The sequence below is a fragment of the Dioscorea cayenensis genome, chromosome 19 (genome assembly GCF_009730915.1).
Source record: "Dioscorea cayenensis subsp. rotundata cultivar TDr96_F1 chromosome 19, TDr96_F1_v2_PseudoChromosome.rev07_lg8_w22 25.fasta, whole genome shotgun sequence".
NCBI lineage: Eukaryota > Viridiplantae > Streptophyta > Magnoliopsida > Dioscoreales > Dioscoreaceae > Dioscorea > Dioscorea cayenensis.
The window spans coordinates 28134474-28160132 of NC_052489.1; the positions used below are offsets into that span (position 1 = coordinate 28134474).

General features: G+C 36.9%; 6 protein-coding genes across 7 annotated transcripts; 2 read left to right on the forward strand and 4 right to left on the reverse strand.

The window, feature by feature from the left end:
* The first annotated feature begins 315 nt into the window (after window positions 1-315).
* Window positions 316-2870, forward strand: LOC120249757 (B3 domain-containing protein Os06g0194400-like). The gene is made up of 7 exons (XM_039258391.1): window positions 316-593; window positions 1154-1255; window positions 1361-1398; window positions 1472-1646; window positions 1792-1998; window positions 2102-2183; window positions 2409-2870. The coding sequence occupies exons 1-6, from the start codon at window positions 459-461 to the stop codon at window positions 2144-2146; spliced, it is 702 nt and encodes a 233-aa protein (XP_039114325.1). The 5' UTR covers window positions 316-458; the 3' UTR covers window positions 2147-2183; window positions 2409-2870.
* Window positions 2871-2908: 38 nt separating this feature from the next.
* Window positions 2909-8149, forward strand: LOC120249754 (probable protein phosphatase 2C 12). Its single transcript, XM_039258388.1, has 8 exons — window positions 2909-3329; window positions 4749-4920; window positions 5471-5624; window positions 5703-5766; window positions 6298-6405; window positions 6582-6707; window positions 6793-7025; window positions 7359-8149. The coding sequence occupies exons 1-8, from the start codon at window positions 3132-3134 to the stop codon at window positions 7561-7563; spliced, it is 1260 nt and encodes a 419-aa protein (XP_039114322.1). The 5' UTR covers window positions 2909-3131; the 3' UTR covers window positions 7564-8149.
* Window positions 8150-8495: 346 nt separating this feature from the next.
* LOC120249753 (DEAD-box ATP-dependent RNA helicase 53-like) lies at window positions 8496-13692 on the reverse strand. Of its 2 annotated transcripts, none has more exons than XM_039258387.1 (8): window positions 13397-13692; window positions 12509-12636; window positions 10948-11359; window positions 10712-10810; window positions 10309-10533; window positions 10046-10207; window positions 9176-9745; window positions 8496-8974 (listed from the first exon to the last, which is right to left on the reverse strand). In XM_039258387.1, exons 1-7 carry the CDS (start codon window positions 13682-13684, stop codon window positions 9179-9181), a joined length of 1881 nt encoding a protein of 626 aa, XP_039114321.1. In that variant the 5' UTR covers window positions 13685-13692; the 3' UTR covers window positions 8496-8974; window positions 9176-9178. The 2 variants fall into 2 exon arrangements, with proteins under 2 accessions (XP_039114321.1, XP_039114320.1); XM_039258386.1 differs by having other exon boundaries at window positions 8496-8977.
* Window positions 13693-14163: 471 nt separating this feature from the next.
* LOC120283510 (probable inactive heme oxygenase 2, chloroplastic) lies at window positions 14164-16822 on the reverse strand. The gene is made up of 4 exons (XM_039290206.1): window positions 16412-16822; window positions 15410-15633; window positions 14693-14800; window positions 14164-14612 (listed from the first exon to the last, which is right to left on the reverse strand). The coding sequence occupies exons 1-4, from the start codon at window positions 16812-16814 to the stop codon at window positions 14520-14522; spliced, it is 828 nt and encodes a 275-aa protein (XP_039146140.1). The 5' UTR covers window positions 16815-16822; the 3' UTR covers window positions 14164-14519.
* Window positions 16823-18235: 1413 nt separating this feature from the next.
* On the reverse strand, window positions 18236-24849 carry LOC120249485. The gene is given in 9 exon segments (XM_039258012.1): window positions 18236-18298; window positions 18430-18513; window positions 18588-18673; window positions 19599-19675; window positions 20558-20599; window positions 20786-21919; window positions 22408-23331; window positions 23334-23561; window positions 24524-24849. Coding segments are annotated over 8 exon segments (2505 nt in total). The 5' UTR covers window positions 24527-24849; the 3' UTR covers window positions 18236-18298; window positions 18430-18502.
* Window positions 24528-25211, reverse strand: LOC120249328. The gene is made up of 2 exons (XM_039257828.1): window positions 24588-25211; window positions 24528-24541 (listed from the first exon to the last, which is right to left on the reverse strand). Exons 1-2 carry the CDS (start codon window positions 25174-25176, stop codon window positions 24528-24530), a joined length of 603 nt encoding a protein of 200 aa, XP_039113762.1. The 5' UTR covers window positions 25177-25211.
* Between the last annotated feature and the right edge of the window lie 448 nt (window positions 25212-25659).

The following is a 25659-nucleotide window of genomic DNA, read 5'->3' on the forward strand; positions in this document are numbered from 1 at the left end:
AAGTGAAAATTATTCGTTTAATTTTGGACATCACACTCTCTCTTCCTCTCAAGATATATATATATATATATATATATATATTACTTTTTTATTGTTCTGTTTTGCTCATCATAATGTTCTTTTTGTTGTTCTAGTTTCATTCTTGGGAGTGTGATTTAATTATGCAATGATTTGGGCCACTTTTTTGAGTAATTAAAATTACAATGAATGAACCAATAACATTGTTACCGTTAATTAACATTCTTAGTGATTCATTATTCATAGTATTCTGTCAAATAAAGTTACCGTTGCCTTTTTGAATTTGAATCCCTTGTCTCATCTCTAAACCACAAAACACTCCCTTGTTTGATTCTCTGTGTATCTGGAGAAGAAGAAGAAGAAGAAGAAGAAGAAGCAGAAGGAGAGCAGAAGTCCCCTCTTTCACTCTCTGTTTTTCTCTGTCTCTGGAGAAGAAGGAGATGGGGGACATGGGGATGAAGTACGAGGAGCTGAGGCAGCGTCAGGTAGAGGAGAACAAGAAGAAGATGGACCTTCTGAAGCTCAACCAGCTCTCCATCACCCTCAGAGAATCCACCAGTCCCAAGCCCTCTCCGGTTCTCAATCTTCATTAAACCCTTTGATCTGTGTTGCGTGTTTGTCTGATCGTTTACAGAACAAAGAAAGATTTTTTTTTTGGGTGTTTGATTTCTAGAATAGCTTTGCCTTTTGGTCCAGATGTCTTGCTTGAATCCCTTTTCTTTTTCCCCCTCTCGTTTGCAAGGGAAAGTGCTGGTTTGGGAATGATTTTAAATCAAACTATAGCTTTCTGAAGTTTTTTCTTTTCCTTGCAAAACTGTTTCCTTGAAAATGGTTCTCCAATGCATTGTTTCTCTTTGAACTTAGAGACACAACTGTTGTTTTTATTGAGAAATCATTCTCCATGATCCGTGATGGTAGTGGCTTATATCAAACTAGAGCCTTCTGAAGTTTGTTTTCCTAGCAAAACTGTTTCCTTGAAATTACAAGGCACGGTTTTTCTTTGACCTTAGATATGCCATTGCTGCTTTTACTGAGATAACATTTATCCAAAAAAATGAGGCTTTTTAGCACATCATTCTTCATGAGCATTGTTGGGAAGTTAAAACAAAACTCATGCTTACGTTTCTTGATGCAGTCTAAGCAGTCGAAACGAAAAGCCCGGTCTCAAGAAGGAGAGAAATTGGTCTTAAGGAGATCCAGTCGTGTGGCTAATCTTCCTGGGACTAGCTACAAAGAAGTAGGTGATTCATATCTTTCTTTGTTTTCTGTAGACCATGTTTAACATTCTTTTAAACTTTGATAAGAAAAACTCTATGTTTGAAATAAATTCACTGTGAAACAGATTGCAGTAAATGAAGATGTTGATAAGAGGCCTAGAAGGTTAGCATTGATGATGACTTTTTCATAATGCTTTTCTGTTCTTTGTCTAGTCATTTAGTGCCACTTATTGCAGACTTGGTAGAGCTTATTCGCAACGAAGAGATTTATCTGGCCGGGTTTATGCATCTCCGGAAGCAAGGGCCTACGCCGAAAACAGAGCTGATGCTATTCAAGCTGAACTTGATCCTAAATTTCCAAGCTTTGTGAAGCCAATGACACAATCACATGTAACCGGAGGATTTTGGCTGGTGAGTTCATCAAACATTGTTAATGAGGAACACTCAGCACAACAATTTTGAAATGCTTTGCCATCATAAATAGCTTGAATTAGCCAATTTTGAAGTGAAATTTTCATCACATTTAGCTTTTCTGCAACAAATTGTTCATTAATAGGGACTCCCCACCCATTTTTGCCGAAAACACCTACCGAAGCGTGATGAACATATTATGTTGGAGGATGAAAATGGTGATACATCCGAGACTCTTTTCCTCGCTCGCAAAGCTGGATTAAGTGCAGGATGGAGAGGATTCTCTATTTCACATGAATTAGTAGATGGTGATGCTTTAGTATTTCAGTTGATCAAAAGTACAACATTTAAGGTATTCTGTAGTAACACAATTGAGTAAAACACATACTTCTTTCAAAGTAGTAGTAATTGAATGTTCATTTTTCATGTTCTTTCTCTTTTAGTTTTTTCTGCAGGTTTATATAATCAGAGCTAGTGAATATACCGAAGATGATCAATAATAGGTAATACTAGCAAGGCTCTGGAGAATCACAGAAGGTATATTAATTCTGTTTTTCTTTGTTTATTGTCACCTATTTATTTTGATGAACCATTTCAAATGCAAAAACTAATTTATTTCATGTAAAGTAAGTGTCAATGCTGCAGAATTCCAGAGAACCTCATCTTCATTGTTGTCAATTAAACAATTTGAAGCAAATTCTTTCTTTATTTTTCATTCAAAAGTTACATGTTTTTTTTTTTTTTTCATCTTTTTGCATGCAGGGTTGTAGTCAGGAAGCTAAATTGACTCATGGAGACAAGAATTTTGTAATGATAACTCTGCTGATTTCTCGCTGTAATTCATGTGAATGATGGACAAAAATTATGTTTTTTTGATCTTGAATCACTGTTTCATCTCAATGATTATACTTCCAAATTTATTAATATTAGTGATGTGATGTAATTGGACCATCATTCCAAAACAAAAATCCAACGGAGTAGTGTCTCAATTTGATATATAAACCCTAATTCTAATCACATTGTGCCACATGGATGCCCTATTCCAACATTGGACATCAAGAAAATCCCACATCCTCGTCTGGGGCCCCATCGCTTCCCAACCGTGTTCCACGTCAGCGCAAGCTCATCCACCGCTAGGATGATCTCATGTGGAAAGTCTCAATCTTGAGGAAATATGAACGGTGGATGGGAGCACTCGCACGAGGATTTTAGTACGACGCGTTGCGTGGACGTTTTGTTATCCTAATAAAGGTTTAGTTTTGGACCTTTTTGTTGGGAATTGATTTCTCCGGAAATCGCGTTCTCTCTCTCTCTTCGCATTTCAGCGAACACCGCGTCGATGCGGGGGGCCTGGCAGAGATCTCCGCGACGGACGATCGGTCCCCCGTCCGATCCCTAAATTGGAGCTTCTCTGTAGATTTGGGGCGGAATTGGGGGAAAAAGGAGCGATCTTGGTGAGGGGTTGTAGTGAGAGGAGGTATTTCGATGTCGGGGAAGGTGGGGGAGAAGATGGTGCCGCTTGGGGTGCTGCTAAAGAAAGAGCAGTCGGGAGAGAGGATGGAGAGGCCCGACGTGACGCATGGGCAGGCGAACCAGAGCAAGAAAGGTGAGGATTTCACGATGTTCGAGCTCGATTGCCAGCGTGTTCCCGGGGACAATGTCTCCACCTTCTCCGTCTTCGCTGTAACTCTCTCTCTCTCTCTCTCTCTCTCTCTCTCTCTCTCCTTTGTTTTTCGTGTTTTATTTTTGAGTGGAAGAGATCTTATTGTTCTTGTTTTGTTGATCGATGATAGTTTTGAGTTATGAGTTTATTTTGTTTTTAAACAGGATCCGTCTAACTTGCATTTCATGATGTTTTCACGTGAATAAATTTCTTTTCTTTTCCATTTTTAATAAGAAGAAACTCATTCTTTGAATTATTGAAACTCATAAGCATTATAGCTTATTTGATTTATGATATGATTTTTCATTCTTGGTCCTTTTGCTTGGGATTTCTCGATTCGATAGAAACGCGTTTTTCTATTTTTTATAAGAAATTTACTTTTTTTTTTCAAGGTTTGAAAAAAAAAAATTCCTGAAAATTGCGTAGAACTTTGAGTTGACTGTCTCATTTGACTTGAGGTGGTTTGTAGCATATATATATATATATCCCTTTGCTGAGTTGAATACAATGCTGCATTTGATTCTTTTTTTTTTTTTCATTTGTGAGGGATGTTAAGATAATCACTTGCTCATTGTTCCTTAATACTTGGTCTATGTAAGCATCATATTCCCATTTTTCTTTGTGATGCTTATTTTCTGGTTATGGGAAATCATAGGATATGTCACAGTCAAGCTGATGTTGGAAGGTATAGATGATATTAATATCAAAGCTAACAGTGTCGCATCAAAATCTTGTCCGAATTAGCAATGACTGCTATCTTTTCATTTCAGCTACACTTAACACGCTTTGGTTGTATCCAAATGTTACTTGACTTTTAAATCCAATCTAAAACTGCTTTAACTGTTTCAGTTTGATTTACCAGACGCCTAAATCCAAAATCCAATCTAAAACCACTTGAACTGTTTCAGTTTGATTTACCAGAATACAAATGCTCTTTTTTTTTTGTCTGAACTGTTTTTACCACCCAAATTGGTCTATTGGCTTGTCTCAGGAGGATGCCTATTTAGGTCCAAAAGGTTTTGAGATTGGCTTCTATATTTCGGTTTTAATTTACTGTTCTCTTACTTGAGGTTTTCCCAATTATGGATGCCTTTTATGTCTGCTTGAAGTTCAAGCAATTCAGCATATCTGGGTTTTTCTTTTTGGGATTTTCATTTATCATTTGTTATTGATTTTCTGCTTCCTAAATGGAATAACCTGCATTATTCATTTATTTATGTCAATTTGTAACATTACCTTTACATTGCTGTTTAAAGACTGGCTCTGTTTTAAGCCTTCTGTAATTTTCAGAATATTTCTTGTTTTCCGTCCTGAACAAGTTCATACCATTGGCATCTCACTAAGATTTAGTTTGTTTGCTACATAAACAAAATTCATTCTCTTAACTGTATTAGCTTTTGTTTTTGAAAGATCTAACTGCAACCATGGAATCTTTGCAGCTTTTTGATGGACACAATGGGTCTGCGGCTGCCATCTACTCCAAGGAGAATCTCCTAAACAATGTCATAAGTGCAATTCCTTCCGATCTCAGCAGGGAAGAATGGATACGAGCACTACCAAGAGCTTTGGTTGCTGGGTTTGTTAAAACAGACAAAGATTTTCAGGAGAAAGGTATGAATATGACATAACCAAGGAGATCATTTCACTCCTTCATCCTGTTATCTTCTGGGTAATTGAATTACATTTTCTTAAATGATGAATCTTCTTCAAGCTAACCTTACACAGAACATTATGTGTTTTTAAGACACTGACTTGCATTCTACATGCATTACACATCAATGTAGGTACTCATGATACCAAATTGCTAGGGTTACCCATAACGCAAAACATTAGTGCCATTATGGTAGTATGCATAAGGGCGCTGCCATTTTGGTGTTGTATTTTATTTTGGTTGTGTGAATCTGATGTTGGCTGCTGAGTTTATTCTATGGTATAACCATTTTTTAACCCCAAAACAAACTTCTATACATGGTCTTAAAGAAAAGCCAGATAATGACAAGTATTTAGTCGGTACTGAACTGGCATCTGTAAACTAACCATTCACCCCCACACCCACACACACACACACACTCAAAAGATTTTCTTCTTTCATCAATATTTGATGTTTCTGTAAATAAAATTATTGACTTCAAATTATGATTTATTTGTTAATGTTTTACAGCACATACATCTGGGACAACAGTCACATTTGTGATAATAGATGGATGGTATGTAACTGTTGCATCAGTCGGTGATTCGCGTTGTATACTTGAATCAGCTGAAGGCTCAATTTATTCTTTAACCGCAGATCATAGACTGGAAGTTAATGAAGAGGAGTATGTTAAATTGGTTTGCATATTTGCTTTCATTTCTGAAACATTATTTTAAGGTTCTAATGGTTCACTCTGTCACAGGGTGGAACGCATTACTGCCAGTGGTGGTGAAGTTGGGAGGCTAAATACTGGTGCAGGTGCAGAGGTATGACTATGATATCATTGGTTTGGGATAATGGAACTTCATTTATTTGTTTGCCATTTGAGCCTCTATGGGACCTCAGCCTCTTCAGTGATGTAATGATATGCCCTTCAATTCTATCTGGAAATTTCATTTCTATTTTTAGTGTATTTTCTTTTGTAGTTTTGTTTTTTATTCTGAAGTTGGTCATGATAGGCTCTTAAATTTAATATGAGACAAGCTTCATAAATATTCTTGATAGTTTATTGATAGTTCATCTAGTAACAATAACTTTTGTTTGACTTGTTCTATTTTAGCTTGAGAATTTCATATTTATAAATAAACCAATGCTTGTGACCTTATAGTAACCATTAAAATGACTATCATGGTCAATTAATTGTTAAATTTCTTAAACTGGATGCCAGTGCATGCACCACAGAATTGCAGATGACCTCTATCAACCCTTGTTTTTTAATGCCAGAGAGTGTTTTGCAATTATTTACCATATACAGTAAATATTTCTAGCTAATCTACTTTAGAACCTTTGATTTTCAGGTTGGCCCTCTTCGGTGCTGGCCAGGTGGTTTGTGTTTGTCGAGATCTATCGGTGATTTGGATGTTGGTGAATATATTGTTCCTGTACCACATGTAAAGCAAGTCAAGGTTTGTAAGTATATTCTATTGGCTAATTAATGGCCTTTTTTGGCCAACGTCTTCCGAAAATTATGTAGCTTTTTGGTGTTGACATAACTGTTGCATGGTCCTTTTATGCTTAAAAGGAGAACTCTGTTTTCTAAGTCAGAAAAATTGATTGAATGATGTTAACATAATTCCCACAGTTGTCTTCTGCTGGAGGTCGACTCGTCATCTCAAGTGATGGTGTATGGGATGCTTTATCCTCTGAAGCAGCTATTGAGTGCTGCCGTGGTATGCCTCCAGATGCTGCTGCCAATCAAATTGTAAAGGTGCTGTTTTGTATTATTATTTTCTGTGCTAAATCTTCAAATGCCCCTCCTCCTCTTTTGTGATGCTTATAGTTCCTTTTCGCAGGAAGCTGTCCAGCTGAAGGGCCTACGAGATGATACTACTTGTATTGTTGTAGATATACAACCTCCAGAGAAGACTACTCCTACAGTTCCACCAACAAAGAAATCTGGAAAAGGCATGTTCAAGATGTTCCGCCGGAAATCTTGTGAGTCATCATCCCATACTGACAAAGAAAATTTTGTACCTGACACGGTAGAAGAAATATTTGAGGATGGATCTGCGATACTGTCTCGAAGGTCTGTAGTCTGTTTATCTTTTGCAAACTGAATTCGGTAAAGCTTGTTATATGCTTTTACTTCATGATATAGCAATGCAAATTAATTAGTTGTTTATTTCTAAATTAGAATCATTCATTTTCATCTGATTTTCTTGTCATGAAGCAAAATGAAAAGTCATGTGTTTTCAAACTACCATTTTACCACAATGCAACTTCTTGAAGATGATGTCTGATTAATTCTTCTCATTGCATGCGAATGTTGTGCTCTAGATCTACGTAATATCAGCTTTATTCCGTAATTATAATTTCATGCTCACTCAGCTCCTGAACAATAATTACTCATCTTTTGCAGGCTAGAAACAGAGTATCCAATATGCAACATGTTTAAGCTGTTCATCTGCGCAGTTTGTCAGGTGGAGATGAAACCTGGTGAGGGTATTTCAGTGCATGCAGATTCATCAAAACCTGGCAGAGTGCGCCCCTGGGATGGCCCTTTCCTCTGCCCAAGCTGTCAAACCAAGAAAGAAGCCATGGAAGGAAAAAGACCGCAAAAATGAGACATTCATCGTGTCAATGCTACTTGCTTTTTTACCAGTTCCTCTTTGATGTTGGACTTCCACGTACATACACCATGGACATCTGGAAAGTGGTGTCAAGAATTTACAAAGCACAAGCATCAAAGATGATTACAATTGAGGTCCTCTTTGATGTTGAATTCCCAAACAGTGCAGGGAGAAGTATATCATCTCTCATCTTGTGTCAAACTCTGATGAAACTGGAGATTTTCTACATTTTTTTCAGTGGGGCAATTTGCTGATCCTTTTTTGGGGACATGAAGTTTGTGCCTGCCTGAGGATGGACCTTTCTATAATTCAAAAAATTCTTTCTACGTTCATCGCCATGTAAATACCGGTGCAAAGTGATTACGGTCTGATTGTGTCATTGGAAAACAAGTTGAAGCTTATGTCTGATTGTTATTTATTTTTCCTTTATTTATTTTTTTTCATTATTTCACTTGGACACTTGAATTTGGGTTCTTTGCTATTTGCTATGAACCCAAGTTATTAGTTGATTTATTGTACTCATTTGATTGTGTTTCCACGGAGAGCATTGGAATATAAATTTGATGGTATTGACATTCAATGTTGAGTAAATTATGGCCTTTTTTTTTGTTGTTTGGTTGAAATTGAATGTGTGTTTATAATAGAAGTTCACAGTTGCACCAAAATTTTATGCTGTAAGCCTTTAAAGCAATGATTCACTGGCATACTGCAGCAATATTCTTTATTTTTAAACAGAACTTTTAAATGGAGTTCACTTAATTCTAATTTTAATTAATATACTAATGTAAATGTTTTTAAAATGTATTCATTTAAATAATGATGGTCATTTATTGATATTGATAATTTTTTAAAATTAATTATTAAATTTACTTGTTTAAATAAATAAATAATGTGGGAAACACACACACACATGGCCTGCCTTCACATCATAAAATAATACAAATACACTCCATTCTGGTTAAAATTGTGTACTTTTTTAATGTCTGGTTCTCATGATCAGACTAACACCATAATAATTCAGACTATTACAATTATAAGATGAAAAATTTTAAATGTGGTGGCACAAAGTTCAGACCACCAATCAAATAACAAACATGAGCAAAAACAGCCATCGCCTAGTCCACCTGAAACCTGATTAACCGCAGGCCAGCAATCATTATGTATAAAAAATAGAGAGCTTCAACCTTGAGCTCTGAATTGGTCTGGATGGTCTGATGTAAAATAAGCAGCATAGAAGTGCACCGTTGGCAACCTTTGATTTTGTATATTAATAGGATAACTATGCTTGAGATGGGTCCATGGCATCCATTAAAGTCTAGTAAACAAAGCCATGGTTGTCCCAACCATCTTTAAGGTTGGCTAATAACATATGCCTTTCACAACTCACACCTACACAGCTGCTCCCCTGCTTCAAGTCCACAAAACAAAATGAGGTCAATTCTCAGCGTTTGAACTGTCAAGTTGTTATAAGTGTAAACTACTTGACAAAAATTAAGGTTGTCAAATCATATACTCTGTCGGGAAGCCTAGGCATGAATGCAGACAATACTAATGTCAACTGTTAGAAAGAGAAAGAGGATACTTTGATACCAAAAGATGAACATACCATTTAATATTGATCCTTGAACAGATCAAGTAGAGCGTCATACTCACTGTCGTTGTTCCTTTCATACCGTTGCTTACTATGTCCACTGATGTTCCTTTTGGTGGCATGCGCTTCTCTTCCTTGGGTTCTATGTCTTGATGATGATTGCCAGCTTTTAAAATTTGAGTTTCTATTATTCAAGAGGTTGTTGTCAGAGTCATCAAATTTAGGTATGCGGCTGCCCCTGCTTTGGCTATAGCGAGCATTATTGGGCTCAAAATTCCTAGGACTGCTGCTTTTGAAATTTGAGTTTCTATTATTCAAGCGGTTGTTCTCAAAGTCATCAAATTTATGTATGCGGCTGCCCCTGCCTTGGCTATAGCGAGCATTACTGGGCTCAAAATTCCTAGGACTGCTTCTTCTGAAACGTTCATTATTCCTGGGATTAAATTCGAAATTTCTTGTTGCATTCCTATCGTTTACTTTTCTCTTAAAGCTGGCATGATCATCTTCCTCATAATCTTCATCAAAGTTGCTTTCAGGATGTGATGAATCTATTCTTCTGTCAGAGCCACCAGTGATCCCATGCAGCTGTCAAAAATGGGAAGAATAAAAAAGTTTAACCACCACACATAGCCTGAAAAAATTATGACATTAGTATCTTAAAGCCAATGAAGAAGGTAACAGTGAAGATTCTGATGATTAAATATCTCTGTTTCTTAGTTTTTTTTTTTACACCATCATGCCTCAAACCTCTCAATCTCTTACTTGGAAAGGGATCACCATCCCAACTCTTGTATGAGTCAGTTTACAGCCAAAAAGAAATATAAGAACATAAAAATTGCCATCATGAAAGGAATATAAATTTTTCTGCATAGGAGATGAACTGACCTCCTTAAATTTGCAGCCAAGTTCCCGCTCAATTGTTCTGACTGCATGCCGTTCCCTCTCAGTGAACATCAAAATTGCAGTGCCCTTGTTTCCAGCACGTCCAGTCCGCCCAGATCTATGGACAAAAATTTCACTTGTATTTGGCATTTCAAAATGAACAACCTGCATATTCAGCCGGACATCAAGTGCATGCACATGAGACAAGGCGATTGAATTAGTTCAAGAAGAATAAGCAGATTTTCAAAAAGTTAAAAATAACCTACCAAGTCAACATTTGGGATATCAAGACCACGAGCAGCAACATCAGTGGCCACCAACACATTAAACTTTCCACTGCGAAATGCAGCAAGGGTCTTATCCCTATGCATCTGTTGCATATTGCCATGCAATGGTCTGCTACCAATAATGCTCCTCATGGATCGAGAAAGTGATTCAGCATCAATTTTTGTTCTAGTGAAAATTATACTCTTACCACCTTCTGCATATCTCTGAATGCAAACAATCAATTATAACGTCAGAAAGGCTACGTACATGCATATGTTTAGGATCCATAATAAGTTAAACAGATCACATTCTTCCAGATGTGAAGTACCTTTCAGGTCAACATTCTGAGAATATAAAAGAGGACTTTCTTGCACTATAACTTTAAAAAGAAATAAGACTTACGGAGATTAATGTGGGGAGAAGATTCTGCTTATTAAGGGAGGTTGATGCAACTGAATAGAGAGAAATGCCATCAGCTAATTTTTGGTCAGTCTCACCCACCTACATGTTAACAAATATCAGCAAATTGCTCTCCAAATATTGGCAAGTGACAGAGAGAGATCATATTTTGGGGTATATAAAAGCTCAAAACTAGCTGACTAGGAAAGAACTCAGTAAAGATAGAATTGCCAACTTACAAGATCTATTACTAGAGGATTTCTCAGATACTTCCTTGAAAGATCATTAACCCATGAGGGCATTGTTGCTGAAAACAACATGCATTGCCTCCTTGCAGGTAAATAACTCAAAATGCACTCAACATCCTCTTGAAAGCCTACTGCCAACATCTGATCAGCTTCATCCAAAACTACGAACTTGACTTCAGACAGATCCAAAGCACCCCTTTGAACCAAGTCAATAATTCTTCCAGGGGTTCCAACAACAATATCCATGCCATACTCTAAGGAACGAACTTGATTCATGATTGGTATTCCGCCATAGAGACAGGTACTACTCAGACCAGGTGCAGAAACTTTAAACTCCCGTTGCACCTGCCGTGCAAGTTCCCGAGTGGGCGCCAGCACAAGAGCAGAGGGGACCTGTTTTCTCCTACAATCCAAAAGCCTCAAGAGAAATTAGCACAAAAACATGCCAGCTGCAAGAAAACATTATTCACTTTTGGCACAAAAGCTAATAGAATAGGATAATAAACTGTATATATTTCTCTTTTACTAGTCAACAGTGAGAAACCAAACCCCCCTTTCAAATAAGTCATCGTTTCTGCGTGACAGCCAAGTTCAATTTCAGAAACATATGCTAAGTTGCTAATCATTCTTGCTTAATACAAAGTGGCCCTAATAAATCTGCAGTGTCTAGTACTAGTATATTCTCATCATTTATGTGAAAGAAAATTCTAAAACGAGTAAGTTGAGTGCAAGCTCAAGTTGGCAAAGGTAAATTAAGAAAATTTTTGTGGGAGAGTGGAATACAGGGGAATTTCAAGCTGAATTAGGTAAAATGGCATATGTTTGATTCCCCACTTTGAGCTAGAATGCATTAGATATTAAGGTAAACAGGTTGTGGTGCTCTCATCCTCCTCTTTCTAATACTACTTACATTTTCCCCAGCACTTTATTGTTGCCTATTTGATGTCACTTCTGTGAGTCTAAATCAAAATCGTATACTAATGTTTACTTTTAACCACATAGATCATGCACAAAAAAATCAAGAAATGCTTTAAAAGAAGAAACATTAGCAAGATTAGCTGCAGCTTAATCCCTAAGCATTGTACTACAGATGTTATTACCGATTACCTTCAAAAGTTTAGAAAGATAATTCAAATTCAATTCACTTGTAATATGAGGCCATACACCTATTGTATAATAAAGCTCAAACAAGAAATAAGCTCTCCAATAAGCTCAAAGTATACCAGTCATCAAACTATAATTTTTGCAAAACATGATAACTACCGAACAGAAGTATATAAACCTGATGATGATTTATCTAGCCCAAGAAACCAAGGCTAAATTTCATAAAGGTTGAGACAAAAAATTGAAATAAGTTCCAATATCTATTAAGAAATATAATTTTTTGATCAGAACTGGATAGCAGAACAAGGCTTTTTCTTATCCAGACCTAAGCTAGTTCAGGAATATTTAGTTTAAAAATCAAGATACGTGTGAAATCTGTATATTTCTAAAGACAATGAATCTAAAGAATTTAGGAAGTAAAAATAAATAAATTGAAAGAGCCACAAACCTATTTTGATTCTTATTTTGAATAATGTTATTTAATATGGGAATGCCAAAAGCAAGAGTTTTCCCTGATCCTGTTATAGCTCTGCCTATCATGTCACGACCTTCCATGGCTGGCTCCAACACAGCTCTCTGTGATCAATACCAAAATAGTTATATTTGTCAGTCAAAGTTCAGATTGAGACAGAGGTTAAAATGTTTCACATTATTAGATATTTTACAAAATCTCTTTCATTGAAAAGTTAAAAAGAAGCAAAGTCATAAAGTAGCATAATTTAAAATCTAACCCAGCAATAAATCAAGGTACCATTATAGTCTTAATTCGGATAAATGAACTCATTTTTCTATAAGAAACGAACTGTTAGAAATAAGGCATAAGAAAATCTAAACATGAAAAATGGGAAAATGACAAAAAATCTTCTAGCTTCCATCGAGGAAAAATCAAAGGCTTTCCCATGACAATGTTCAAACATAGCCAACTTTTATGTTTTCCAAAAGCTAAACCTCACTTTACCACCATCTACAATCTTGAATCTCAGAATCCAAACATATTACATATGGCAATAAGTTTAAAATGTTCAGTCTTCAAAGTCACTGATGTTCAAAATGCTTTAGTGCTTCATTTAAGCTCTGAATGCACATAGTGAGGAAATCACCCAAAAAACAAAAAGAATCGCTTGTGTAACAAAAACTGCAGATTAAATGCCAAAGACACAGAATCAATCATCCACGCAAACAATCTACACTTCCGGAAGTAAATAAATTTAAAAAAATCATTCCTTTATAACTAAATAAAATTCAACATAAACACACACACACACATACACACAAACACAATGACAAAAATCGAAGAACCAGACAAATAAAAAAAAAAAAAGGGCGAAGTTAGGACCTGAATAGGGAAAAGCTCGGTGATACCACGGCGGGAGAGAGCGTCAACAATCTGGTCCGATATCCCGAGCTTCGATATCTCAAGGGACGGCAATGGGGCGTGGTCGAGCTGTAACACTGCACGAATAGCAAGGGGACCACCTCGTTTGCAAAGACAAACGCCATTCGGGCTTCTGGAGATGGAGATAGAGATGGAGATGATAGAGGAGGAGCTGGGGAGAAGCGGATAGGGTTTAGGGTTTATGAGAGGTGGAGGGCAACGCGGGAGCGAGACGAGAGCCGCTGCCATCCTCTCTAATGGATAGAGAGAATGAGATGGAGTCCCTAGACATGTAAATAGAGCTTCTTTTTTGCATTTACACCCCTGTAAAAGTTTTTAATTGTGTGAAACTATTTAAACAAATATCTTCTTGGTAAATGAAAAGAAGAGCACTTTTGTTTAAATACTGTTCTGACACGTATCGTAGAATTTCTTTCAACTTATTTAAATATTTGAGATTTGCTGGTTTTTTATATATAAATATCACAAGTCAGTGTCACCATTGAGTAAATTATTTTTTTATTTCTCTTCATTTAAAAATAAATAAAAAACAGAGGACTACCACAACACGAACATAATATATATATATATATATATATACAATAAATTACATGCATTTATTCATTACATGAAAATATTAAAATTGACCACCTCCGTAACAAAAAAAGATAGTAACTTATTTCCTTTCCAGATAACTTGAAAGTCATAGATTCAACTCCCTTCCACAATAGTTGAGAATTGTGATTTCTCCGGATCTAAATTTCATGTATCACAAGAATGAAAGCAATTTTCAATGGAAGTACAAAAATTGCAATGCTTGCTTCATTTTCAGTCATCCATTTGCATGTGTAAGTGAAATTTGTTTGCGAACACAGACAAACTTTACAAGAGCAAGCATAAACTCAGGCTCATAATCATAATTTCCTGGATATTAGAGTGATGTTGCTGTTCTTCGAATTCTCGAACAGATGAGTGATTTTGCAGCTTCACACAAGCATCTCTTTTGTCTAATTGCAATATTATTATAGCTGCAGGGATTATGCATGCCCACTCCTCGTCTCAATGGGGATTCAAATAAAATTTGCTACAAAATGATCAAGCGGACAATTTGCCCTGAAAACTTGAATGATTTTGCGGCTTCTCTTAGGCATCGGTTCTTTTCATATCGAGTCCAATACTGCCAAGTTAAATTATATTAATACGACAAAAAAGGGGTCTCTTTGGACATTGCTTAAAAAGAATGTTGAGATTCTTCACCTCGCCAAGCTTGTTTAGCTTTTCTCTAGCATCTTTCAACAGCTCTTGAACATCCCCTTGCCATTTGTGAAATTCAAGTTCTTTTCCTACTGAAAGCTTCTCACAAGCCTTCTCACAAGAAGAATAAAAGCACAGAGTTGAATGGGCAGTTAAAGCATGTTTCATCAACATTGAAATGAGATTTGAAATGTGGACATGAAACAATGATGCATTTCCAAAACCCTATGTGCTCTTTTCTGATTGACTTTTCTTAGCTTCTAGGTTTGTGAGAGAATCTAAATTTTGCTGCTTGAATGAAAGTCTGGAGAAAATGCAGAAAAACCCTTTTTGGATGAAGATAAACCAAAAGGTGCGAATTCTCAACACCAGATTATTGACAAAGCTCCCTAGAGATGAAAGGGAGGGAATTTAACAAGAAAAAGAAAGGCCTATAGTTTTCATCAAAGGAAAGAATGCTAAATAAGTTAACAAAAATTTAGATAGCAAGATCATTTCAAATTAATTCTCAACCAGAGAGAATGACAGTAAAATAGTGAACTCAAAATGGGAAAATCAGAAAATCCTAAAAAGTGCATCTACTATACAAATTAAACATAGCAAAATAATCAAAAGTCACTTCTACCTTGCTATTATCAACTACGAATATCAACTTTTGCTTCCACTAGAAAAATAAAATAAAATAAAAATCATCGCTTGTAGATGAGCTTTGTTACATACCTGTTTCCCAATGACCTGGCCACCTGCAATATGTGCAAAATAAATGTTGTAAAAATGGCACAAGAATGACGGCCCACTTTTTTCGGCTAATTCCTCAAGGTAACGAGCATAGGCAATCCCAGGAGAACTTTGTTCTGGAATAACAGGACCTTGTTGGCTAAACCACTCTAAATCTTTAGATAAACCAGATGACCGCTCCAAGCCAGTTTTTCTAAAATAGGCATCTGAAGAGAAATAGTAGAGAAATCCAAACTTGAGTTTTTTTTTTCCATGTAACTGACTCTCAGAAAAACATATTGACAATAGATAATTTTTTTAGTACATAGCAAAACAACATTAAACAATGAAGATACCAAACTTTTCACAGATACTATTACAGTATTACTTAATTCATTCACAACATCACAGAAAAAGGAAAATGTCAGCATTCTCCCATGGTTGAACCATATTGAATTCACAGGCAATGCCGTTATGATTGAACAACAAAGATGCAGATATTCATCTCAAAGGCAATTTGATTACGTAGTTTTACACACAAATTGAAGATACTATCTTTTCAAATTTCAACACCTTGGTCCTATAATACTTAACCTCCTAGGAACCTACTGTCATTCAATTTCTGGCCCATTTAAAGAAGAGTGAGCATTGATAAGATGCACTTCAAGTCTTTCTCGCATATAATGAGAACAAACCCAAAAAAAAAAAATTGATAAATCAATAAAAAATTAAGTTCATATCTTACAAATTTTAAGAAAATAGCCAGCACTCAAACAAAGAAAACCAAAGAGAAATCCATATACAACAACCCTTAACCATTAAACATTAAAGCCTACAATTCTTAAGCCAAATAGTAACATTAAAGAGCTCATGTATCTCGTTTGCATAACCATATGATAGTATCAAACAATTAGCTTTTTTGTTTAATTAATTGGCCGAAAACTAGAATGCAATCCAAAATTTTGATCAAATAATCATTGAATAAATGCAGGAATGAACACTCACAGGAAACATCTGCGGACTCATCGACGATGCGCTCAACGGTATCAAAGACGAGCTTGCTATCAACCAAGTACTTCAAGAATCCATCCAAGCTCGGCTGCCACAAATCTCCGCCGTCGTCATCAGTGCTAGACTGGCTATTCCGAAGCCTCATAGCGACGAACCTCATCTCCTGAGCGATACCCTCAGCTTCGCCAGGGCATGTCTTCCTATACCTCTTTCTCTTGCTCAGCACGGTGCTCACCGGAGGAGGAGGACCAGAAGAGATGGCGCCAGAGAAAGGGATGCAGTTAGGGCTCAAAAGGTTGGAGCTTGGATTAGGGTTCAAGATTTTCAAAGGAGGGAGAGAGAGGAGGGAGTAAGAGTAGGCCAAAGGAGCTGGAGATGCTCCTCCAAAAGACAGCATTTTTCTTCATAAAATCTCAGAAATGCATTGCATTGCTGATGGTGTTATATAGAACCCATAAAATTGGGTTTTTAACCCCCACTTTAGCAAATTCATGGCAAAGGATTATTAAATTTCTATATTTGAAAATTTACCATTATTTTTCTGCGAGAAATGTTAGATACAGACGAATTAACGATATCATATCTATATAGATATATATAGATATATATATACAAAAAGGCCATATAAGAACATGATTAGTAAATAAGTTCATTAAATTTTTTGTTACTTTTTTTAAAAAATTTCTATGATAAATAGAAATTCAGAATAAAGTAAACCCATGATTGAACTGAAACTAAAATATAGGATTTTGACAGAAAATTCAATCCTGGCAGACAGAGAAGGCTAAAAAATTAAAAATAAGAATTATTTATGTATCAAAACAAGACAAAAATGAGAATAACACACTGTGCTATGTGCTATACAAGAAATCCACCAGTCACTGTGACAAAATGGTGCCTACTACATTTCCTTTACAAAAAGATCTTTTGTAGTGACCAGAAGTGAAAGAATGCCTTCTAATGAACTAAGTATAGAAGCTTGCAGTATTTTGGGTATCATGGCATGGATTTTAACTCCAAAACCAATGTATGATGAAGGGCAGATGGCAGACCAGGTAAATGTAGTTGCTCATCTGAGATGGGCTTTCAATTTCTTCAAGAAATCTAATGTCTCTGCATAGGATGGATCAGTACGGTTAACTGGTTTGCATGAATTTATGTGATCTGTGCCATCTAACACCTGTATAACAAGTGAAAAAAGTGAAATTAGATCTGTGACACAATAAAGTTCATAATTAGTATCTGCATATTTAATTAATGCAATACAATGATGAGAGCCATAATCTGCAGCTTTATTTGTTCCTTGCCAAAAGAAGCACTACATTTTATGCAGCATTTCAAGAAGTTAGCATGCTCATTAGACCAAATTAAACAGTCCTGACGCAAAATAAAATAGGCAGAATGTGATGCATGTTTGTGTCTGCAAATTTTCTGTTAGAATCAAATAGCAGGTGAACACACTAAATATTATTCATCCTAATCAAAGATCATAAAATATTGTAGGCTTGTAAGAACTTGGTATATTGCACTTGTGGATGCATGATAAATGCTTTTTAAAATATAGCAACATGCATAATAAACAACTTAAATAAGATTTCCGACTTACAATGAGTTCACCGAAGCCAGGGTATGCAGACTCAATTGGCACAATTTCCATCCGCACAGCCCATCCACCATAACCCTCAACAATTGGAGTAACCTGGGTCTGAGCCGACATCTATGACATTAATATCCGAATGGAAAAAATCTGGTATTGTTTGAACAATTCAACTTGCATACCTCACTAAAACTTAGAACATCAAGAATTCCTTTGTTGTGTAGATGACGAATGAAATCATTTAGTTCCACCAATCTTGGAGAACCACTTCTTAACTCTCCAATCTACAGGAAGGAGATATATGCACCGCCATAAAAAAATAATAATAATATATATAATGAACTATAACCTAAATACATATTTATAGGGGTGAAAGCATTTCAGCAATACAAATTTCAGCATCCAAAATACTTACAGAAGGTGCCGGGCGGAAGACTAGGCCCATACGCCAAGGCATATCCGCTAGTTTGCTACCAAAATGAGGGCAGCTATAGAATACCTATATTCAAAATGCAAAATTAGTAATCAATAAAAAAGTAATGTTAGATTTTCCAAGATGGATAAGTAACCTACCACACCCGACGGTATTGTTTACAAACTCCTTCAAACTACTCATCTTTGCTTGGTACAGCATTTGCTTAACCACAAGGCCACCCATGCTACAAATTTAAAGCACCTCAAAATTAAAAAAAATATGAAAATTAGAAAATTAGGCTCTGCTATGCCGAGGGTGAAGATGACAAAAAGATACTCTTTTATGATAAAGCCAGAAACACAATCTGTAATTTTCAAATACTTCAGTGGAGTTACAAAACTTGAAACACATAATATCTACATGATTGTAAATAAGAGCTCATGTGCAGAATAGCCCTGAATTATATTAGAACCCTGGAATATGGCACTGATCTATAACCAAATTTATGACCAGATAAAGCTAAATAATAATAAAAAAAATCTTTAACAATGCAATCCAAAGATTCATGTCTAGAAATCAATGGCAATGATTGAGTACATAACCATAGCCACATAACCAGCCAATGACACATGGTAGAATGATTAATTACAATGGACCCAATGGAATCATCAACTTTTGACCTGATAGTACCTGGCAAATAATTAAAAAAGTTTGTATCTGGGATAAATCCAAAACATTCTGAACAAGAAAGAAGCATTCCATAGAGTATGAAGTCCCATTAGTGGACAAGAAGATCTACATGAATGATCCTTGATCAAGTCCTCATACCAGCACATTACCATCTAAAATTCCCTAGACCATGAAAGAACTGGAATCAAGATGACAATGATGCGAATCTAGTATTTCACAGTATGACTGTACTTTTTCAACTCAATGACTGGCTTTATAACATCAGATTATACATCTTCAACATTAAAAAAAAAAAAAGAAATTATTTCTTGATCCAAACAGATGGATGGCAAATGATAACATTCTGTTCCTCTTGTCATAAAGCAACTTTTGAGGAATAGAAACTAATTGCTGAGATAATAAACATGATCTGACTGCATATGATTCAGAGAGTGAAAATAAATAACCAAATAAAAGATAGGGAAGGCCATCGGGCAAACCTATGTGTCACAAACACAACGGGCCGATCCCCAATGCCGGCAGCAGTCAATTTCTGTAGCAGCATTGAGCTAACCTCCTGCACTCTTAGAAATCAGAGCTCAAACAGAAATAATTTTGATATAAATATGCCAAAATGCTGATAAATAAATATGCAGCTACAAAGAAGTAACATACTTGCAAATAGGAGGGAATGTTTTACAACTTTTCTTAGATTTCTTCTTTGATATATGCTTTCTTCCATTCTATTAAAGGGTACTTGAATAAGTCAACCACAAAATTCTATATATGTTTCCTGTAACGTTGCCCAAGTATGTGTAAGCTTAATTTTTTAGTTTATAGAAGCACTTGATCCTCACTCACAAGATATCCAACCATCAAGGCATTGTTTCTGACTCAAGCTTTTCATTCCTACAATTCATAACAAGGTCAAGACACTCAATGATGCTTTATCTGCAATTCAGCAAGCCATTGAAGCATTTGGCGGGAGATGCATCAGTGATTCACAATAGCGGAAGAGTGCTGGAGGCATATCCCCATCCCTATTATTCATCATCCTTCAATATCAACTCTAAATATTTTCAGGAAACTAGTAATCTTGGAAAGTAAGCTTTACAATTACATCGAAATCAAATAGAGAGATTATTCAAAATGAGAGTCAGGCTTCCTTGATTTATTCAAAAGAAAAAGGATTGCTTGTTGTGAGAGTCATCCGCTCAAGAACAAAGAGCAAAAAATGATACAATGGGCAAAGATAACCCCTTCCCTTGGATGGTAGAACAAAGAGAACACACCTACAATAATTTTTATATGTTTCACAAAATAAACAACAACCAGCTAATGACAATGGCTCCAACAACCTAGCCTAGAACCATTAGCAAGTGATATACAATGAACCAGTGCATAACGAAAAGATGTTTGAAGAAAGCTTTAAAAGCATTAAATTGAGAAGGGACCGAACCTGAAGCGGCAAGCTAGCTCCTGACCATTGTGTTAAATTTGTCTGCAGGAAAAGTTAAATAGAGATCACAATCCGAATACTCAATATGAAAAGGAGCTTGGAAAATTTTAACTGCTCACTTGCTCTACTATTAGGCAGGATAGCTACTCAAATAGCAACTACAGGAGCATTCTTGTAATAAGCATTAAAGTTGCCTTTCTACAAACAATATAAAGGTCTATGGCAAACCTTATATTTTACTGTAAACAGGCGAGCATCAGGAAAGTCAGCTGCAAGCCATTCACTCGGCCACAAAGTTCCCTGTTTCCCAGCCTCCTGATCTATATTCTCTACCAGACCAGATTTACTGGTTGTTGAAGACTTATCATCAGCAATCCGCCAAGACTTAAAAGGACCACCACGCAGGCCATGTACAAACACAACATCCATTGAACGAACTGCTGACTGAGATAAATTGTCTGAGTCACAACCATTCTCACTTTCAGCATAATTATCAGGATAGGAGACACCAGATGTAGAATCGACATCTTTCAAATTGCGTGACTCTAGGGTAGTTCTTTTTGAACCATCCAAACATTTCCAATGTGGTAGTTCAGGATTTATCAAAAAAATCATATCTTCATAATGTGGACACCTAACTTTTTTATTTCCATCTGCATCAGGAAAATTGTTATTTAGCACATCCATATCCTTGCCAGAACAGAAGACATTCAGAAGTGTAGCCCTTGCATAACTTCGAACTTTTAAGTCATTGCAACAATCATTCTTCATTGACGCACAATCTTCAAGCCAACTGCACCATGTTTTGTCTGCTGCAACAGTCTTCTTGACATCTGGTAGTAGAGAGAGAATCATTAGTAGCCGAGCAGCATGCCTCCGTATAAGTGCTGTAGGAGGAACACGTATACTAGAAGGATCAGTAGAGTCTAAAGAAGATGAATCAGCAGACACAGTTGAAGCCTGATCTGTAGCTTCTATTGCTCTCGATGCATCATAAGTTTCCATTGCAGCCAATTTTTCATAGTCATCATTGAGCAGGCAGCGCCTTAGCAAGCACAATACTCCCAAATCAACAATTCTACTTTTGCATGTGCCATCTTCAGAACAAACCTCTGTCAATGCTTTTATTCCTTTAAGCATAGCAGAAGCAGAATCAGCTGCATCAAACTTGGAATAGGTATTTTTATTTAGGCTTTTAGACTGTGTATTAAAAGGTTCCATAGAAAGAAAATCAGCAAGAGGAGATGTGTCAACTGAATCAGGTTCAAATTTGAACTGTTTCTTAGCCAGTTTAACAACAGCAACGGCTAATTGAGTGGTAACTTGCGCCGCTGAAAGAGCATTTGATTGATCTATTTGAGTCTGCAAAACAAATTCATCAAAAACCACTAGGTAAAGATTCTGAAAGGGAAACAATCCAAAATAATAAAGTGGAGACAAATGCTATGCTCTCTTTTATAAATGAACTGACAGTTCGCACAACTCCCTTGGCAATTCAAAATTGTGCACCATCTAACTTTAACAGATAAAAAGATCAAGGATACCTGGGGAATCAATAACTACAAGTACATAACTAGAATATTACTTTTAATTCAACTCCTTTTTTTTGATATGCTACTTGTTCTTGGTATGCTTCAGTTCAGAACTATAAGAAGTAGCAGCAGCAAAGCATAAAATATCATGTTTTCTTGTAAGATAGAACTTGGGAGTAACAGAATATGGAGACCATTAACATGTTAACAAATGAAAAACCTGGTAGAATAAGGCCTAAGCTTATTGTCTTAAATAAAAAGTAATTCTTATGAAGGAAAAAAAGAATATAGTAAAGGTAGAATTAAGATATGTTGAACCTTCACTTTGTCAGTCGTAATTGGAGTGCTTGCTCTAGCAGTTGACGCCTTGCTGGCTGCAAGAATTTCAGAAAGCATAATTGCTAACCATCCTTGAGAAATAGGTATGGAATTTGGTCCATGAACTCCAAGAATAGTAGAAAGAATTTTCACAGCTGAAGGTCGTGCAACATCAGAGCAAAATTTATCAAAAATCCAATGTAGAAGGATGCTGCACCACTTCTGGCTTTCCTCAAGAGAGAAGTGCAATCCAGCATTAAAAAGCAAGTCTAACACCCTCACTGTTGCCTCTTGCAAATGTCTATGCTTTTGTGTCAATTTTCCTATTTCTCTCATTCGATCAAGGCCCGTCTCCATTAGTTTTTCCTTTACATCATCACTCCTCTCAATGGCAAGAAGGAAAGCCGACAAAGCCACCTGAGCTAATGGAAGATCTTCCACTTTACAGGCCTGATATACTGTGGACAGTAGACTGGAACTCCAATCTGTGACAGAATCAGTCAATGGTAAGTTTTGGTCACTCAAGAGAGCTCGAGCTAGCAAAGTCCCATGCCACTTCACAGTTCTTTCTGGGGCTGTTAAGGTGGACATGACAGCATGACCATCTATATCAAGTTCTTGAATGTGGGCACGATTATGCTCTGATGCCAAAGACCAATTTGCTAAAGCCCACGCAGCAAAAGGCACTGCAACATGTTCCCGCTGTAAATCATCCCACAAGCCAGGCACTGCAGCAGGTAAAGATCTGAATTTTTGGGAATTCACAATGTTTTCACGGGATACTGTGCTTCTACTTATATATCCAGCTGATTCTAAGTCATGAGCTTCAGAATTGTTCAACTTCAAGATACCAGTTTTTCTAGCAAGCCCCAAAACAGTAGCATCACCAAGAATTTTTATTCCAATACCCCGAACTCCCTCTACCACCTTTCATCAGGATCATCATCTTCAAAGTGTTCATCAAAGTGCATGCCTCCTTCCTCAATTACTTGAATGGCTGCTGCAATATCTCTCATATCAGCTTTCTCTGGGAGTAAAGGCTTAATTGATGAGCCATGATCACAGTTTGATGTGATTATATCCATAAGAGCAGCTACAAGCATGCTCCTCCCAATACAAAGATCTGGACCACTGAATGACGTGTGCTTAAGTTGCTGCTCTGCGAATATGAAAAGTCAATGGAACAGAAATTGCTCAGAACATCCAAGAGACCATACAGATCTTAATAGAAGTTCACAGACAAACAAATCAAGTAAAAAAATTAACATATAAAAAAGTATCTAGTTTTAGGGAAAGATAAATTCAGCAATTTTGTTAAATACTCTGCTCCCAAAGCACCAGGCTTGCACCCTACATACATCACAAGTATTCATGCAGTAAATTAGCTTTATACATTCAGTATGGTATCCATAATCAAAATCCAGTGCATGCATTAACTTGTCAAGTGCAAAATGCCAATTTTTTTCCTAGCATCTACCGGAATCAAACTCAGAGGCGCCAATCTGTTAGCTGATTTAAGATTTTCAAAGTTACGGAATCTAGTTTTACCACATTTTATCATGATCATACATTGTCAAGGCTGTCATTTAGAGTTTGATGATAATCTCCAAACAAATAAATAAATAAATAAAAATCAATGTTCAAAATAATCATATCCAAACAAAAAGATTTTTTGAGGTATTAATTCTGCATGACTATCATCTTAGGGTGACGAACACTGCAAAGGCACTCGAAATGCAGCTGAATGCAGAAGGAAGCTTTGGGTGTACATAATTAAGTAATTCTCAGGGAGGCATCAAAGTGATAAATATGGATCCATGTGTCTTGGCCTCTCATTCTAGCAAGATTGCTGACCTTGTAATCATGCAAAGTTCAATATTTTGTCAAGAGGCTACTCATTAAACAAAAAAGATAAAAAGAACTTGCCTGAACACTAACTAAAACCTGAATGCATCATTCAGTAATGCACTTCATTGCAAAACAAACAAATCAGGCTGTTTAATTATCACCAAATATTCAAACAAATTGAACAAAGCAAAAGACAAAACTAATGTAAAGGCCAACCATTTTTCTTTATAAAAACAAAAAAGTTCAGACATGCATCAAAACAACTCACCATTTTAGGCTTCTTGGGCTGGAAGGAAAATATGAACTTGAGCAAATATGGTACTGCATGAGGCCGACCAAGCACATCCCCGACAACCTCTGGGTCAGCAACCAAGTGCGCAAGTGCCCTCGCTGCCTCCGCCTGTACCCCGCCTCCACCTCCAACCGCCACACTCTCCAGCAACCAATCCACAACAGCCCCACCCCCGCCCCAACAATTGCTGCCCGTCTAGCCTCGCTGGCTGCAGCAATATCAGCAAGAAGCGCAGCAACACGGAGCTCAAACCCCGAGCGCACCTCATGATCGACCGACGACAACACAGACGAAAGCGATCGCCACAATGCAACCGTCGCAGCCGCCGTACGCCCCATCCGGTCCAGAACTCTGTCCACTGATGCCCTAGACTTCTCCATCGTTTCATCAAGCCGATCCGAAGAGGAAACAAGAGCAGCACCAACGGCGGCAGAGAGAAGAGAAGCCGAAAGCAAAAGGGGAAAACCACGTCGTCGAGGGGGAGGGGAGAAAGGTTGGAGCGGCGGAGACGGAGACAAAGGAAGCGAATTGGTGGTGTTGATGGCCGAGACGGTGGAAGGGGCATCCGACAACAAGCGACGCCATGGAGGAGGCCGACGGAGAGATCGTCGGAGGAGAAGACGAAGCATTAGCTATGATTTCCCAATTTCTAAATCGAATTCGAAAGCTCGAGATGTTCCCGCAGATCACGGCTCGTGTTTGGCTCGAAGAAGAAGAAGAAGAAGAGGAGGAACCGCCTCACGACTCTCTCGGATATTTATAGACGAACCCTGTAAAATAGAGGAATTGCATAGAGGTCCCTCATATTTTAGGTATATTCGTATATAATAACCCTTTATAGTTTATAACTTTTATGTTTTTCTTTTATTTTAGGTCCAGGTGTAAAACCTTATATAGCACATTACACGCAAGCATGAGAACAATAAAAGTACATAATATAAATATTTATATATGACCACCTTCCCATTTAAAGATGCAGGTTGTGATGCTGGTCCACATATCTGTATTGGAGAAAATAGCAAAAACATTGGATCTGAAGGTCAGAGCAGCCGGTTTTGTTTACTTTGAAAAACAAAAACAAGAACTTTTTCACTCAAAAGAAGAATAATCCT

Coding starts and splice junctions, on each gene's coding strand:
- LOC120249757 (XM_039258391.1), top strand. CDS start 459: ATGGGGGACATGGGGATGAAGTACGAGGAGCTGAGGCAGCGTCAGGTA. Junction 594..1,153: donor CCAGTCCCAAGCCCTCTCCG/GTTCTCAATCTT, acceptor TTCTTGATGCAG/TCTAAGCAGTCGAAACGAAA. Junction 1,256..1,360: donor CTGGGACTAGCTACAAAGAA/GTAGGTGATTCA, acceptor ACTGTGAAACAG/ATTGCAGTAAATGAAGATGT.
- LOC120249754 (XM_039258388.1), top strand. CDS start 3,132: ATGTCGGGGAAGGTGGGGGAGAAGATGGTGCCGCTTGGGGTGCTGCTA. Junction 3,330..4,748: donor CCACCTTCTCCGTCTTCGCT/GTAACTCTCTCT, acceptor GAATCTTTGCAG/CTTTTTGATGGACACAATGG. Junction 7,026..7,358: donor TCTGCGATACTGTCTCGAAG/GTCTGTAGTCTG, acceptor CATCTTTTGCAG/GCTAGAAACAGAGTATCCAA.
- LOC120249753 (XM_039258387.1), bottom strand. CDS start 13,684: ATGGCAGCGGCTCTCGTCTCGCTCCCGCGTTGCCCTCCACCTCTCATA. Junction 11,360..12,508: donor CAAAATAAGAATCAAAATAG/GTTTGTGGCTCT, acceptor TTTGGATTGTAG/GAGAAAACAGGTCCCCTCTG. Junction 9,746..10,045: donor TTGGCTGCAAATTTAAGGAG/GTCAGTTCATCT, acceptor CATTTTTGACAG/CTGCATGGGATCACTGGTGG.
- LOC120283510 (XM_039290206.1), bottom strand. CDS start 16,814: ATGCTGTCTTTTGGAGGAGCATCTCCAGCTCCTTTGGCCTACTCTTAC. Junction 14,801..15,409: donor GCCAGGTCATTGGGAAACAG/GTATGTAACAAA, acceptor TCTTGTGAGAAG/GCTTGTGAGAAGCTTTCAGT. Junction 14,613..14,692: donor AGCTAAACAAGCTTGGCGAG/GTGAAGAATCTC, acceptor TTAACTTGGCAG/TATTGGACTCGATATGAAAA.
- LOC120249328 (XM_039257828.1), bottom strand. CDS start 25,176: ATGCTTCGTCTTCTCCTCCGACGATCTCTCCGTCGGCCTCCTCCATGG.